The 15,913-nt window shown below is 48.1% G+C and overlaps 2 protein-coding genes and 1 long non-coding RNA gene across 5 annotated transcripts; 2 read left to right on the top strand and 1 right to left on the bottom strand.

Moving 5' to 3' along the window:
• Positions 1 to 4,213: 4,213 nt before the first annotated feature.
• Positions 4,214 to 13,952, top strand: LOC115319842 (THAP domain-containing protein 8-like). Its single transcript, XM_042292333.1, is given in 5 exon segments — positions 4,214 to 4,367; positions 4,370 to 4,461; positions 13,359 to 13,509; positions 13,586 to 13,659; positions 13,747 to 13,952. Coding segments are annotated over 5 exon segments (558 nt in total). The 5' UTR covers positions 4,214 to 4,300; the 3' UTR covers positions 13,921 to 13,952.
• Positions 8,468 to 12,782, bottom strand: LOC115310936. 3 transcript variants are annotated; one of them, XM_040220485.1, is made up of 4 exons: positions 12,165 to 12,782; positions 11,163 to 11,340; positions 9,954 to 10,076; positions 8,468 to 8,966 (listed from the first exon to the last, which is right to left on the bottom strand). In XM_040220485.1, exons 1-4 carry the CDS (start codon positions 12,234 to 12,236, stop codon positions 8,557 to 8,559), a joined length of 783 nt encoding a protein of 260 aa, XP_040076419.1. In that variant the 5' UTR covers positions 12,237 to 12,782; the 3' UTR covers positions 8,468 to 8,556. The 3 variants fall into 3 exon arrangements, with proteins under 3 accessions (XP_040076419.1, XP_040076417.1, XP_040076418.1); XM_040220483.1 differs by having other exon boundaries at positions 11,163 to 11,297; XM_040220484.1 differs by lacking the exon at positions 11,163 to 11,340.
• A 1,165-nt stretch (positions 13,953 to 15,117) lies between the features above and the next one.
• Positions 15,118 to 15,712, top strand: LOC120848497. The gene is made up of 4 exons (XR_005717703.2): positions 15,118 to 15,162; positions 15,369 to 15,443; positions 15,531 to 15,605; positions 15,693 to 15,712. It is a non-coding gene; the product is annotated as an uncharacterized LOC120848497 (long non-coding RNA).
• Positions 15,713 to 15,913: the final 201 nt, after the last annotated feature.

The following is a 15,913-nucleotide window of genomic DNA, read 5'->3' as shown; positions in this document are numbered from 1 at the left end:
ATAGCACGCGCTATGGTGCTGCCGGATGTTAATCGTTCTCTATCCTGCTCGGAATTTTACTTCTCTTATCATCTTGGCGACACGTGTTCTGGTGTCTCGGAAAATAAGTTTACAAGCATATGGGACCTGAAGAGGGCGAGAACTGGCGTTGCTGAACTTGCAGAGGATAATCAGGCAGCTTCGGTGTTCGACGTGGATATCTTCAAGCCTGACTTGGCTAACATCTTTGTCCTGTTCAGCAGAATTAATGCAATGCAAAAATAAATCAGCTTCTGCCTTAAAAAAAAAAAAGAAAAGGTGCATTTTTTTTCTATCTGGCAAGGCTTACTCGTAATGAAGTCTACAATCGATGAGTTAAATGTTGCATTTAATGAACTGATGAAATCGGTAAATTCAACTCGGCCCAGTATAATAGGGTACAACAACCAAGGAGACTAAGGTTAAAGAGCTCAGGACGGAGGTGTCCCGACTCAAAATTACCGCCTCGCAGAATGCTCGCAGTGTCGTTCAGCTACCGGCGGAGTTGAACGACACCGTCCAGTACAGTCGCCTTCCTAACTTCCAAATCCACGGAATGCCGGTAACTCCCAACGAAGCTTTGATGAATAACATTGCTGACCTCACAAACTAACTGTAATTGTCCGCCTTTCAACCCTCTTAAGCCGTAAATCGTTTTTATGCACAAATTACATGGCCAAAAAGTCAAAACACCCCCGGTCTTGATTATATTGTAGTCAGCTGAAGTCCGTGGAACCTGGTTGAACGCACGAGGCAAACTACAAACCTCTACCGCAGCTGTATATCAATGAAAATCTGACGCTGGTTCAACCGTAATCTACTCTGGCATTCTGAAATCCGCGGCAAGGAGAAACTCTTTAAATATGTCTGGGTTCGCAATGGAAAGATCTTCGATAAGCGAACAGATGGGGCGGGGCGTGCACGTCCGTCCATATCAGTTGTGTGTGAAGAGGACCTTAAAACGGTAAACTAGAGCGATGACAGTGCAGTTCCTTGAGTGCCCCGACATATGTGCGTTCAAAAAAGAGCGACAGTCTGATTAAGGAAGTATTGTTACAGCTGTGCATGTGAGCATACGTATCATAAACAAATACTGGGATAAATTTTTGCCTATTCATGCGAACCTCGGTGAATGCGTCGATTTCTGTGTTTTTATGGAAACTTATAATCCGGAAACATCGTTGAAACCGTTCACCATTAATGGTTTCAGTGAGTTCTTTTTTACCCGCCCCACAGGCAGTGGGAATGGGATTGGTGTTTTCATGTCCTGGATAACCACACAAATGCCTGTTCATTTCAGTCATGCTCAGTCAATGGCGTTTGAGAATAATAAATCTGATTTTATGGTAATGCGCCGCGACTACCGCCATGGACTGGTTTCAACGTCACCTTATGGACATTAATGTAAACAAGGCAAAATTCATATGTTTTCGTACTCCGCTCAAATATCTGAATTTAGATTTTCCTTTTCTTCTAGATAGGTCGAGTTCTATATCTTGCAAACGTGATCCTATGGTATATGTCGATAATGTAAAATATCCTGGAATAATATTCGATTGCGGTCTGACATGGAATGCTCAGCTGATTTGCCAAATTGAGGAGTACTTATTGCCTTTTTTTATAACACAAAATCGCTTATGCCTTTTTCAGTTCGTAAAAGAGTCGCCCAGGCAGTTGCATACAGCGTGCTAAGATACGGTGTTGCTGTATTTGGCAACTGCTCGGGGTTCTGGCATGAGAAAAATGATTGTAGTTTGAAAAATATTTTGAAAAGTGTGTCTTATGGTTTGCGAATTCCCGATGTTACCGAATTGCCATGTCTTCGCACCCTATCTACTCAAACAGTAGTCTCGCGTTACTTCTGATAAAACAAATTAAAACAACAAAACAAAAAAACATCTCTTCGTTCGTTTCGTTTGTAAGAGACCTTTAAAATGCCTTACATCCGACCTAGATACGGCAAGTATACGCGTGAGCTCTACGTGCCTGAGATCTTTAATAGTTTGCCTTCTGAAATTCGGCAGGCTAATTCATTGAGCGAGCTGAAGACAAGAGATCATTTTACCTTTCAGGCAGAAATATACTTAAATATGTATTTTGTGCTCGACTGCTCTGCACCGAAGTAGTCATCGGGCTTTGTATTTTCTGCAACTGTTTCTTTCTGTTTTTGAAAACTGCTTTGTGACTGTGTCGCTTCTACTACAGCTGTGTGTTCTCGAACATTCTCTGTTTTTTTTTTTTTTTTCTTTTGAACTTTCGGGTGGGCAGCGACATGTTGGCCACTGTTGGCTCTTTATTGCCCACGCACTATTGTATGTAAGTATGGATATACTTAAATATAATTTATTGTTGGTATTATTATTATTATTATTACTACTTTTAATTTCTCTTAGTACAGCATTAAATGTAATTTACCATCGCGCTGACTTCAGTGATGTTACTTGTACATTGCTGATAAAACCTCTTTTAAATGTCGTGTTGCTTCTTCTTCTTTTTTTCTTTTTTTGTAATCATATTAGTAGCGAAGATGACTATGTATTAATTTTCGAAATAGGGCCATGCCAGCTAGTTTCGACTTCTGCGAGAGAGCTTTGATGTCGAGTTCCGGAATGCATTCAGTTGGCAGGTTTGGTCAATTGGTAAACGTTGTACACGATGGGATATAAATATCTCCAATAAGGCGAAATAAGAAAAGGCCCCAACGCGACAAGATACTGCTGTGTTCGCTGCTGAAACACAAATATTTACTCACATTGGATCGAATGAGGTCGCAGAGTCACTGATGTCTCTGAAGAATTTGTTTTGCTGCGCGTCCGACGTTCGAGGTTTGCAAATTCAGGCAAGCTGCTTCTCTAGTGCATATATATCCGTTCATTTAGGCCACGGCACCGAAGTGCCAGCTGCGCTAAAACACGCGGCCCAGGTTCAACATGGCGGCTCAACTGCTTACTCAGGTACCTACCGAGCCATCCAGATTTCTTCTTGTTTTTGGCTCTGGCGTGCTGCTGTGGCAGGCGTAGCCAGTGTTATACGTGTTATTGAAAGAAAAGTAACAGAATATGTCACACGTTACCTGCAAATAAAAGGAACGCGTTGCCTTTTTTGATAAAGAGTAACCCATGTTACTTTTGCGTTACTTTTTTTTTTTAAATTACGAATTAACACGTGCTACAGTTTTGACGGTGTAAGTATAAGGAATAAAGCACGGAGGGCAACCAAGTCGGAGAACTTGATTGTCCTGTGTTGTCCTCCATATTTTATTTTTTCGATTTTAAGTATTCATTTTCAACTGGCTCGCTTTTACCAGTCCAGGTATGCATAAGAGCCATATTTCGAAAAACGCTATGTTCCTACAAAAACTGAACTAATTACTTCAGCTTTTTTTACGGTTTCTCATAAATACTCACGAGAAAAAACTCAAAGAAAAACGCAACAAACTCAAACATTTATATAGCTTAGCGCCTAAAAACACGCGAAAGAAATTCAAAAGTAACCTTTTTTTTCAGGATTTGGTGAAGGAACGGGTAACGTAGATACGTTCCCCGTCATTTGAAATAAGTAACGTAAATACGTTACCCCTTACTGTTTTGAAAAAAAGTAACGACGACGTTACTACGTTTCCGAAGAACAGTAACTCGTTAAAGGTAACGAACGTTGCTCGTAACCCTTTACTGGCAACGCATGTATAATGAAATAAGAACTACCGGCTCTTTTCTAGTAAGTCAGCTCAGCTTTGTTACGTAATGTAAGGATTCGTACTCCGGTTAATCGTATTTGCCTTCATTTAATGCCATCTCAAGATTTGTTTGCCTCTTTTTTTCTATTTTCGACAATGTTCCTCTGGCAACACTACTTTTGTTTTTATTTTTGCTAAGATAGTATGGAATAATATTTCCAACTGCACTAGGATCAGTGATGCTGTTTAGACCTTGATTTTAAATAATCTTGTAATATTTTTCTAATTCTTGTTTCTTCATTATATTAGTAGTTAGAGCACTTTATAGCTCCTTCGGAGCAGAGTAGCGTAAAGTCCCTCGATGTTTTTTCACTGCGTTTAACAAGTACCGTCATTCTTTGCCGCGCCGACATCTGTTTCTATTGGAGGAGAGCGATGTCACGTGATTTCCGGAATTGTCGCCACTTCCGTCCGCCATTTGCTTCCGAGGTGCTCGGCTGCTCCGTCCGCTACCGTGTTTCGTGATACTCGCCGACGACTTTAGCTCGACGTCCTGGTGTTTCTGGACCGTAATGAGGCAAGTGAAGTAGTAAGCGTTTGTGTTAGATGACGGGGTGTTGCGCTTTTGCGTGCAGCCAGAGTTCTGGTAGTGGAAAAAAGTTGTTCGCCTTTCCTTTCGGAAAACCGATCTGAAGAGGCAGAAGGCATGGCTCCACATGATTGGGAGGAAAAACTTCGTCCCTACCAGAAGCAGCAAGCTTTGTGAGGTGAGCATTTCTGGGCTAGTTACCTCTTCCACAGACGTTCACATAGGTACACATGCAATGTTTATCCTGACGCGCCTGACTGCCGAACTCGGTTTCAGCTGAAATGCGGCCTCGGTGCTCTGCCGTTTTAGCCTGTTGTTTTTCACTCGGAAATCCGGTTGTTCGCCGGCAAAGTTTTTCGCGTAGTCTGAGTTTTTAAGAGACAGGATATGAATGGATGAAGCCGCCGATTGGCCGCTTCAGCTGTGAGTGTCTCGCAGTGAACCTCTAGGAAACACGAAAAGCTACTACACTGTTAGCAAAAATAACACGCCCAGACGTGTAAACCGTTGTCCCATAGCGGACACGTCGAAACGTGTTCGTTTTACACGAGGCCATCTGTGTTTTTCGTCTACACATGAGGTGCTGTGTAAACTTAACACGCTACACCGCGTGTCTGCCTTCCGCAAAAACGTTTCGAGCGTGTTCCTTATGAAACATGGCGGCCAGCGGCCGAGAACAGGCGAGAGACGAGCCCAGCGAGCCGCGCGCCTTTCAGCCGAATTGAAAGCACACAGGGCGCGTTAGTTCTCGTTCGATGTCTTTTATACACAGTAAAAATGTCTCCAAGCGGCGGACGTAGCTACTTGCAAAGGTACGTACGTGCGTTGTCGGCGGTCGGCGGTGTCGGTAGCCTCAACGAGCCGCTAGACAAAAAATAAAACGAATGCCGAACTCACATGGATAAATAACTTGAGCAAACTATTTAGAATCGGGCGGTAACTTGCGCCACCTATCGAGATTTCTAGTAGCCTGTATTTAAAAAAAAACGAGTCTGTTAACACTACGACCGACTACGACTACACAGCAACCCCTCATACAACGCAGGCGACACCAGTACCACGTGCTACACAGCACCAACATGTATACAAACACAACAACCGACACTACGCCCGACACTTCCTACTCGATTACCATTTTTCCCCGCGGCGCATATAAGCTTGACATGTGCGGGTGAGCTCTTCGGTCGCTGACCATTACAGATTTATAGAAGAATACACAAAACACGGCGCAATGGACAGCCGTGTGTTAAAACTGTTTGCATTTAAAAAGTATGGAGGTAAAATCTCTAATGTTAGTCCGTTGCAATAAATAACGATATGTTAACAATAAATCTTAAACCGGTCATGAAAAAGTTCAATTTTTTGTTATTTTCTTGCTTAACCAGTGTTATGAGCCGTCCGACTAGCTTGAATCAGATAGGAAAACAAATTATTGGGATTTTGTCATTACGTATACAATAATAAATGGAAATGATCCTTGCGCAAAGTATTTTTTATATATTTTTGTGAAGGACATCCGGACATCCGCCCAACACTTCACTTCCGCTAGTTGCAGTGGTTGCAGTACGGGAGCAGACGCCTTCACTTTTGGGGCGTTTTGATGCAGTTTGTTGTCGTATGTCGTGTCGGTGTCAAGTGGAGCGGTAAGGCTTGGGAGTTTGGGACCGGTGTTATTCGTGAACACTGGTGTGGGGCGCTGATGCGTCTATTTTTTATACTGCCACCACCCCGAAATTTGAAGATACACGGGCCCGTATAGCAGTGCATTATGCTGAATCTCGAGCTCCTTCTCTGTTGACGTCGCTTTCCTGGTACCACTCGTGGATACTGCAAGTGTTTAAACAGTGTGCACCGTCTCGCCTACATCCCCGGTGACGTACTCGACCTGTTGAAACTGATTGCTTCCGTCATTTTAGAGTACGCAAGGCAGTTATCTCGTTGGTATGGTTTCGGTTATAAAAGCAAGGCAAAACGCTCGTAGTTCCCGCCTTCAGTACACGTTGGACATCTTCCACACTTTGACACCGGATAACTGAATGAACGAGGATTTACATTCACTTCCGAGGTTACTCTCGCTGCTTCCTCACCGTTGAGCAGCAGGATGAGCTGGCGACAAGCCGCGGATGAAAGGCTTGAGCATCAACAGCCCAAGCGCACTCGGTGCCGATGCCGGCGACGCGGGTTTCTGTCAACCAGGAGGCCAGCACAAACCGTGACCGTTCCAGCTCTTCGTCATAACACGGTGTTGCACAGAGCAGGGTAAAATACTGCTACACGGATCACCGAAGCAAACGCACTGCTATCTTATATCTTGGCTTGTGATTGCGCCTTTGTAGTAGATCATCTTATTCGTTTTGCTGGAGAGACGCAAACGACGGGCATAACAAAATCGCTTGCATATTCCGCATATCTCACGAAAGCATTTACCCTGTCACCTTGCGAAAAGCGCGAAACACGGAGTCCGCACCGTCCTAAGCTTCCCGTTTTTTACCTGCTTTAGAGCAGTTTGTACCTGCTAGTAGATATGCCTACTGAAACTGAAACAGGGCAGAGCCAGAGAGAAAGAGACGAGGTTGGGAAAGCTTTCTCGCTCTCCAATTTCTCAACTCTCAAGTGATTGTACTATAATGAATGCACCAACGCCCCTTCCAAAATAAAGAAAGAGCACTACGTTCACAAAGTAAAAAATGGTCTCAGTGCATGCATCTGTGGGCAGGTAGGAAACCTTGCCCCAATTTATTCACGCCGCATGATTGACGCAACAAACTCGTTGCAGGACCGAATCAACTACTCGAGCGGTGTGCGTCGCTGTGCAAACGCAGTCCAACACGAAGCATAAAAAACGGCAGATTTAAGACAACAATCCGGAGTCCATTATTCAATTAAAACGACGTAATTTTGTTGAAAACGCCCGCTGCTTCTTACTCACGGTATGTGTCGGGATACTTACACAGTTTGAAACGGAACGAAGGAAGATTTACTTTTAAAAACGCTCGCTGCGTCCTCCCGGACCAGCTGGACCGCATCAGGTGACGACGACGGGACTATACCCGTTGAATCTCCACCCCGCAACAAACAATTTGCGCTCCGTGTTAAAAGCGTGGTTCAAACAGACCCGGAATACAAAGCACCGCACCACACACGACGAACGTTTCAGCTCTTTTTCGCATCGCCGGGTTGCACCAAACAGAACGAGATCGCCGAAGTCAACGCCGTGCTGTCGTGAACCTTGGCTTGTGGTTGCGAACTCGTGGACCCTGTGGCTCCCTTCGCTTTCAAAACACACACGACGATTACGAATGGTACTTTCCGTCTTCCAGGAACATCACAGGGGAACTTCTCCGGTCACGTCTTCACTATATGCTCGCAAACTCCGAAGCTCTATGCGAAGCTTCTCGCGTCCCGTCAATCCAAAACAGTAGTGGCACCATGCGCACTTGCCAGATTTTCTCCGGTCAAACAAAAACAACGAAAGCCAACCGGCGCTTGCTTCCAGCGTACATCGGCGTTGCGCTTGCGCCGTGGCCAGATCGCTTGCAGTTGAAGGTTGAAGCAAAAACGAAACCAACTGCAATGTCACGTGTTCACATCGGGGACAAGCTTTTTATATCTATTTTAACTGTTTGGAACGAATAATTAGACCCATGACTTTATTTGTGGTGTGTAAGAAACTGTTATCAAGACCCCTAAACTAAATACAAACATGGGCGACATGAGGGAAGCCGCATTGCCATCGACCAGAAAATGGCGGGGCGGCGAGCACGGTAAGGGCGGGTTTCGCCGACGTCCTGCGACATGGCGCAATTGCTTTTGGGGCATATCTGTCTCCGAGACATGTTTTTTTCCGCGGCATTTGTCTCGACGGTCCTTTCTTAGTGTGTCCCCAAGCATTCCGGTGCTTCGATAGCCGGCAATGCCGCGGTCGTCGCCGGGGGCGATCCGTGTTATCGAGGTCGGCTACACGGTTATGCGTGTATGACCGAACCAAAACACGTTTTTTACAACCTCGCATGATTTCTGAACGAATTATCCGTTACTGCTGCGTAGCAAGCGCACATACGGTGCGTGGACGACTGACGAGACCAGCGCTGGGGGACTGGAAAAGAACGTTTATTCGTCCGTGAACAGAGTATTTAACGCAAGCAAGAGAGAGGGAGTTGGGAAGGGAGAAAGGGCAAGGAAAGACATAACGCTGCTGTTGTTGATACGTCACACGCCTGGCTCAGGCGGCGGGAGATAGCATATCAAGATGATTTACAACATTTCTCCTCCCTTAGTATTGAAGACGCTGTACAGGCTTCCTTTCCCGAGTAGATCGTCGCAAAGCTTGAGGGGGTTTCTGCGCCTTCTGGATAGGCGGCGACGCTTGTGCCGGCGCCACCTGGTCTGTAGGCTGCTCGTTCAAATCGCCTTCGTTGTCGGTCGGTGCGGGCGCAGCTGCAGCCGAAGGGCTCCCCTCGTCTTGGTCTCGAACGCCGCTCCGAGCGGATGCCGGGCTCGGCCTGGAACGCACTTGGTCTATGTGACGTCGAACCACCCCAGTAGGCGTTTGTATGGTGACCATGCGTGACCCTGTAGTGGACTGCACTTTCCCTGGTGTCCATTTCTCCCCCTGGCCGTAGTTACGGGCGTACACGGCTGTGTCGGGCGGCAGTGTCCACTCTTCCGTCTCCTGGGTTGACCCTGGGAAAGGTGGGAAACACGAGTCCAAGCGCGAGCGGATCAAGTAGCCGAATAGAAGTTCGGAAGGGGATTTTCCCTCGTGGCACGGCGTTCTCCTGTAGTTGAAAAGAACTTTGACTAGCTTCTCTTCAAGTGTGCCTTCGCTCATCTTCTTTAGCGCTTCCTTAATCGTACGAACAGCTCGTTCAGCAAGTCCGTTAGACTGTGGGTGATACACAGCCGTACGTAGGTGTGCGATGTTATTGTTCTTAGCAAAGATGGCGAATTCTTCGCTAGTGAACTGCGTGCCGTTGTCCGTAACTATTGTGCGTGGAACACCGAATCTGGCAAAAATGCTGCGCAAGCTGGCAATCGTAGATGACGTGCTTGCCTGCCTCATGGGCACGGCTTCAATCCACTTAGTGGCAGCATCCACGACTACCAGTATCATGCTGCCTGCGACCGGCCCGGCGAAATCGGCGTGGAGCCTCGACCATTTTTCCTTAACGGCTGGCCAACTGATGGGTTGAGCAGAGGCCGGCATAGGCAGGTTTTGAACGCAATTGTGGCACGACGCTGAGAGGTGTTCTATCTCTCGGTCTAGTCCCGGCCACCAGAATGCCGATCTGGCAACCGCCTTCATGGCCGAGGACCCTTGATGCGTTTCATGCAACATGTGTAGTACCCGTTCTCGTGCTTGTGTGGGAACAACAACTCGATGACCCCAGTATACCAACCCGTGAGCCACAGATAGTTCCAACCGGCGTTCCGAGAATGGCGCCAATCCCGCGTCCTTTACATGTGTAGGCCAGCCGTGCTTCGTATACTCCACAACCTTCGTTAGTAACACGTCCTGCGCAGTTAGCTGTTTGAGTTCCTCGACAGACACAGTGCCATAATCGAAACTTGCCAGCGCGTGAACATACTCGGGGGGTTCGCTCCTTGCTGGTGGTTCTGGAGTGTGCAGCGGTAGCCGGCTGAGTGGGTCGGCGTTTAGTAGCAGCTTACCGGGCGAATACTGAAGTTTGTAGCGAAATCCACCGAGGTAGAGAGCCCAGCGCTGTATTCGGGCTGCGGCCAACGCCGGCGTAGGCTTGTCCGCTTTCAGCAGGCCCAGGAGCGGCTGATGATCTGTGACCAAGGTGAAATCTCTGTTTAAGAGGTAGTCGCGAAATTTCGACACCCCAAAAACCAGAGCCAAGGCCTCACGTTCTAGCTGAGAGTAATTCCGCTCGGCACTGGTCAGCGTTCGCGACCGGAAGCCAATGGGCCGGTTTACTTTTCCGACCGTATGAAACAGCACTGCACCGATGCCATGCGGAGAAGCATCACACTCCAGTTTCAATGGTTTCGCGGGGTCGTAGTGAACGAGTACCCCTGCCGCAAGTAAGCACTGCTTTGCGTTGGCAAAGGCGGCCTGCTGAGCTTCTCTCCAGACCCAACGCACATTTTTTCCCCAGCAACTGGTACAAAGGTGCAAGCACGGATGACATATTCGGCAGGAACTTGGAGTAATACGACAGCATGCCCAAAAACGAGCGAAGTTCCTGCACATTTGTTGGGTTAGGAGCCTGGGCGATTGCTTCCACATGTTTCTCAGTGGGATGTAGGCCGTCTTTGTCGATTTGGTGCCCTAAATACGTGACTGAAGGCTGACTAAATTTGCATTTGTCTCGCCGGAGTTTTACACCGTGCTCGCGGAAACGCTGCAGTACCGCTCGCAGAGTATCGTTACTTCCTTGTCGCTCCGCAACCAGCACATCATCGAGGTAAGCTTGCACGCCTGGTAGTCCCTGCAGGACTGTTTCGATTTTCGTTGAAAGATGGCTGGGGCAGACGCTATGCCAAAAGGCAGCCTCTTGAAGCAAAATAGCCCTCGATGCGTGTTGATTACGCATAGCTTCTGTGATTCTTCGTCAAGCGGTACTTGGTTATACGCGTCACGAAGATCGAGAGTACTGAAGTACTCTCCCCCGTTTAGGCACGCAAACATGTCGTCAATCACCGGCAATGGGTACTGCTCCAGTTTGCATACAGGATTTAACGTGATCTTGAAATCGACGCAAATCCGAACTGTTCCATCTTTCTTTAAGACAGGCACAATGGGCGTAGCCCACTCCGCATGCGCAACCGGTGATAACACGCCAATTGCTACCAGTCTGTCTAGTTCTTGAGAAGCCTTATCACGGAGAGCAAAAGGGATGGATCGTGCCTTACAGAACTTTGGTGTAGCTCCCTCCTTGAGTTGAAGGTGTACAGGGGGACCGCTGATGCAGCCGAGTTCCGCACTGAAGACGTCTTGAAACTCGTTGGCGATGTCGTCCGCGGCCGGGAGACTCGTTGGCGATCCGGCTTCCGCAGTCATGTGAAGAATAGGTGACCCTGCGTTGCTCAGCTGAAACAGTAGATCCCGCCCGCATAGACTAGGACCGGGGCAATTCAATACAATTAGGGGGCACTCTACTACGGCACCCTTGTAGGCTACCTTCATGTCCAATTGTCCTAGGACGGGGAGCTTGCCAAGATAACAGGACAGCTTGACACCTGAAGGTTGCAATGGCGGCCATCTCTCCCAGTACTTTTCATAAATTTCGCGGGGCACAACACAGACGGGCGACCCCGTGTCTATCAGCATTGGCATGTCGACACCGCACCACGTGAATGTCCTGTGAATGGGGGGCTCTAATTGCCACTTCCGAGAAGAAGTCGAAGTCCAGAGGTGCATCGCTTCGTCTACGTTCTCCTCCGCACAGTCTTCCGCCATCGCCAGTGCTCGTCCCCGCATGCCTTGTGTCCACGCCGTTTCGCGTTTCCTCGGAGCGTCGCTCGAGCACATTTTCGCAAGATGACCCGGCCTACCACAGTGATAGCACCTTCTCTTGGCCCAGCGGCATGCGTGGCTGTTGTGCTTCTTACTTCCGCAACGCCCGCATTTTAGAGTCGGCTCGTTCGTCAACACGCGCTGCGCGTCAACCTTCAGTACGGTGGTTGTATCGCCCGGTATCTTATTTGCGTCGTCATCTGCCGTTTCGGCTGATAGTGCTATCGCTTCGGCCTCTTCCAAAGTCAAGTTTGCTTTTGCCAAAAGCTGTTTTTGCAAGGCCTTTGATCTGACGCCACAGACTATACGGTCGCGGAGCATTCGTTCCAGCATGCTGCCGAAATTGCAGTTGTCTGCAATGCGTCGGATGTCGACAAGGAAATGTTGTAAAGGCTCACCTTCGTGCTGACATCGATTGAAGAACCGGAAGCTTTCGGTGATCTCGTGGCGCTTTGGGTCGAAATATTCATTCAATGTTGCAACTACTTCTTCGTAGGTCAGACTGTTGGGTTTCTTCGGAGCGACTCGTCCCGCTAGGATCTGCACAGTCTTTGTGTTTAACGCTGCTACGAGCAACGCCCTTTTTCTCGCTGTGTCGGTAACTCCCGTTGCCTCGAAATAAGCTTCTGCCTTGATGACGTACGCTCTCCAGTTGTCCCTTTCGCCGTCATACTCGGGAAGATGGTGGTGAGCCAAGGCTGGCGTTGTCATTGCTGCAGGTTCTTGAAAGGCCGTACCGTGGCTTTGCTCGCCGTGATCTTCTTTTAGTGCATGGGTTCCTGTCTTGCTCGTCGCCACTGCTGCGTAGCAAGCGCACATACGGTGCGTGGACGACTGACGAGACCAGCGCTGGGGGACTGGAAAAGAACGTTTATTCGTCCGTGAACAGAGTATTTAACGCAAGCAAGAGAGAGGGAGTTGGGAAGGGAGAAAGGGCGAGGAAAGACATAACGCTGCTGTTGTTGATACGTCACACGCCTGGCTCAGGCGGCGGGAGATAGCATATCAAGATGATTTACAACAGTTACTCATCGTGTAAATTTATGGTAATTTGTGTAAATAGCGTGTTTTTCACCCCAAATATTCGCCAAATACACGGGACTTGCTAACAGTGTACCGAGGACAATATGAGCCGAAAACGCCTTTCATGCTTCTTTGGCTTACCACCTGTTTTTGAGAGAGCTGTAGTCCAAACTAGGAATAGAAAGCGAAGTTGAGGAATGATGGAGCTTGTGGGAGTCGCAGAAAGAGGTTGGATCGGGTGTTCCAGCTCGTACTGTCCGCGCGCGGGGAGGGCGTACAATGCGCGGCACTGTTAGCGCGAACAGAGCATCGGTGTCTCTACGTATTTTACTTCCATGGAGTGTTGCTTTGCACCAAATTTTACCGCTTAGGTTAGCGTCCCAAATTAGCCCTTCCCACCGCACTAGCTGTTTTGTTGACGAATTTTTGATTCCGATACAGAAAAAAGCGGCGATCACTCTTCTGTACTAACAGTGTGACGCTCTCTACCTCCAAACAAAGTCGAATTTTTTAGTGTTCTCAGTGCACTGTCCCGTGAATTGCGAGTTAGCCCTGTTCATTCTCGACAGGACCATTTTGCACCGGATCAGTTTGAACCTCAGATCTGGCAGAGCCATGGCATTAAAAAACTTAAACCAGACGCTGTCCCCACCAAGTTTAGCCATAGGCTGCCAAAGCCAGTTCAAAGACCACCGCGAGAAAGGGAAATGTTCAAGATAAGTTGACACAGTCAGAGATATTGAATTTGCAGTCACTTGGTTGCTAGATTTGGTATTAAAGTGCTGCCTATTTTAAGCAGGGGAGCCAATGCAGGAGGAAGACAGCATCCAGACGCTTCAATCTCTGAATTCAACTGCTGCTCTCACAGGTGTCGTATTTCCTCCTTCACAAATTGAGAATATTCTTGTCCAAGGTGATGAATTAATGCAAGTAGCATTGAACTGCATACTGACAAAGTTTACAATTTCACCACAACCCTTGCCCACGCACACAGAGGCACAATCCAGCAAAGTGCAAAACTGCGACCAGGAGTATGTGCCTCAGGCGGGCCCTCCAGTTGGTGAGTCACACGCAATTCCAGCATTTAGTAGCCGGGCACACGCAGCGACATGCAGTCACAATCATCCTTAACTCGAGCGTGTGCCAGGCATACTCTGGGCTAATTCTTCTGTTCCTTCTTTTTCGGCCTGTACTTGCCCATCTCAAATGTGGTATGTGCTTTCTTGGGCATTCCTGCAACAATTGACCATCCTGCCATGCGTATATGTGCAGTATGTACCCAGGACGTCATAAAAAGAGTATTGGAATTAATGTCAGCATGCTCTTCTGTGCTTTGGGTAAGTGTTGATATGCACCATACATGCGTCCCTGCCAGGAGCGGGTGCAAACATTTCCTGAGGGGGGGGGGAGTCAGGTGTTGGTCAGCGTACCATACGTTTAGGAACCCCCTCCCCCTCGTTTCACGTCCTAAATTTTACACATGCAAAAATCAAGAGGGGGGTCAGGACATCCGGACCCCCCCTCTAAATCCGCCCCTGGTCCCTGCTGTAATGAACAGCGTGAGTGGAATTTAACTGCCTGCTGATAAAAATCCCGGCTTCAGCACGAGCCTTGCCCATACTCACAGCCGCCCACTCCAGCGAGATGCAAAGCTGCGACTGGGAGCTTGTGCCCAATGCGGATGCTGCAGTTGCTGAGTAACATGATGGCCAGACACAAATACTGCATGACATTGTTAGTGCGAGTACAACTGCGGCACTCTTTGCATTTTACTTTGAATTAGTAAATGCTGGCACCAAATAATAGGGTGCAACTTTGTGCCCCATATGAACATTTTTCATCCCTTGTTTGCATTAACAGTGTCGCACTATGTTAGGTCAGAACCATCCTTAACACCAGTGGGGTGAGGCGTACAAAATTCATGCCATAGACCGATCTCACCAGCCAGTTCGACTACGCGCCATCGCTGTCGCAAGGCGTTGAGGGAACTTCAGTCTTTCTGCACGTGCCCGAAACACTGGAACTCTGCGCGTGAGACAGCACAAGCCGTTTCGGGCACCACCGTCTACCTATTGTGAACTAAAGTTATGGCGGCTTCATGCCTGCGCAGAACGTTTGGTGAGGTGGGTCTATTGGTGGCAGGACGACAACAATTTCTTTCTTTTTGTCTCTATTGGTCCCTCTCAAAACAAATGCATTTCTGTGACCATTGACTACTCTGCCATACAAATGTCAGCTGCATGCACCATATTGTGGGGCTTCATTTTGTGCCTTCAAAATTTACAGGTTCACTGCAAGTCTCGGTACGAAAATCGAACATGGTAGGCTCCATCCTAATAAGAACTGTTGGTCAGCGCTCTGTGCTTAAACAAAGTAAGTCAATGCCAAAGGGTGCTATATTGCTTTTGCATGAAATTACACACCGAACATATAAGTGCTTTATGCCCATTCTCGATTAATGCTGCAGGGAGCAACTCCCTCCACTATTATGAGCATTCCTTATAAAAGTACAAATGACAGCCGTGTGTAGAAGTGAGCGACAGAACTGACGCTGGCTGTTCTCTTTGCTCGATACTCAGGAGCGGTTCCCTCATTCCTGGCAGCAGGCTCCTCCGTCCAGCCATGTACACCGCAGGGGACAACTGCCTCAAAGGGTGAGTCGTTTCCCTGATTGAATGGCAGCCATGTGCAGAAGTGAACGACAGGACTGATGCTGGCTGTGCTCTTTGCTCGCTACTCAGGTGCGGTTCCCTCATCCCTGGCAGCAGGCTCCTTCTTCCAGCCAGGTACACCGCAGGGGACGAGTGCCTCGAAGGGTAAGGCATTTCCCTGAACGAATGACAGTCGTGTGTAGAACTGAACGGTAGGTCTGATGCTGGCTGTGCTCTTTGCTTGCTACTCAGGTGCGGTTCCCTCATTTCTGACAGCAGGCTCCTCCGTCCAGCCATGTACACCGCAGTCACGTACACCACCCCTGGGTCCAATAGGTCAATTCTTGGTGCTCCCCTTATTCGTCATCGGTTGCCCAGATTCCTCGCTAAAAAGTAATCACTTAATCAACATCAGTGTTCTCGTCCATCTCCTTCTGGTCTTCATCAAGTTTCCGGTAGAAGGCAGACCGATT

Source organism: Ixodes scapularis, unplaced genomic scaffold (genome assembly GCF_016920785.2).
Source record: "Ixodes scapularis isolate PalLabHiFi unplaced genomic scaffold, ASM1692078v2 PGA_scaffold3__209_contigs__length_174095766, whole genome shotgun sequence".
In the NCBI taxonomy this organism is placed as follows: Eukaryota; Metazoa; Arthropoda; class Arachnida; order Ixodida; family Ixodidae; genus Ixodes; species Ixodes scapularis.
The sequence above is the reverse complement of the archived record's forward strand: the minus strand, read 5'-3'. Positions and strand labels throughout refer to the sequence as shown.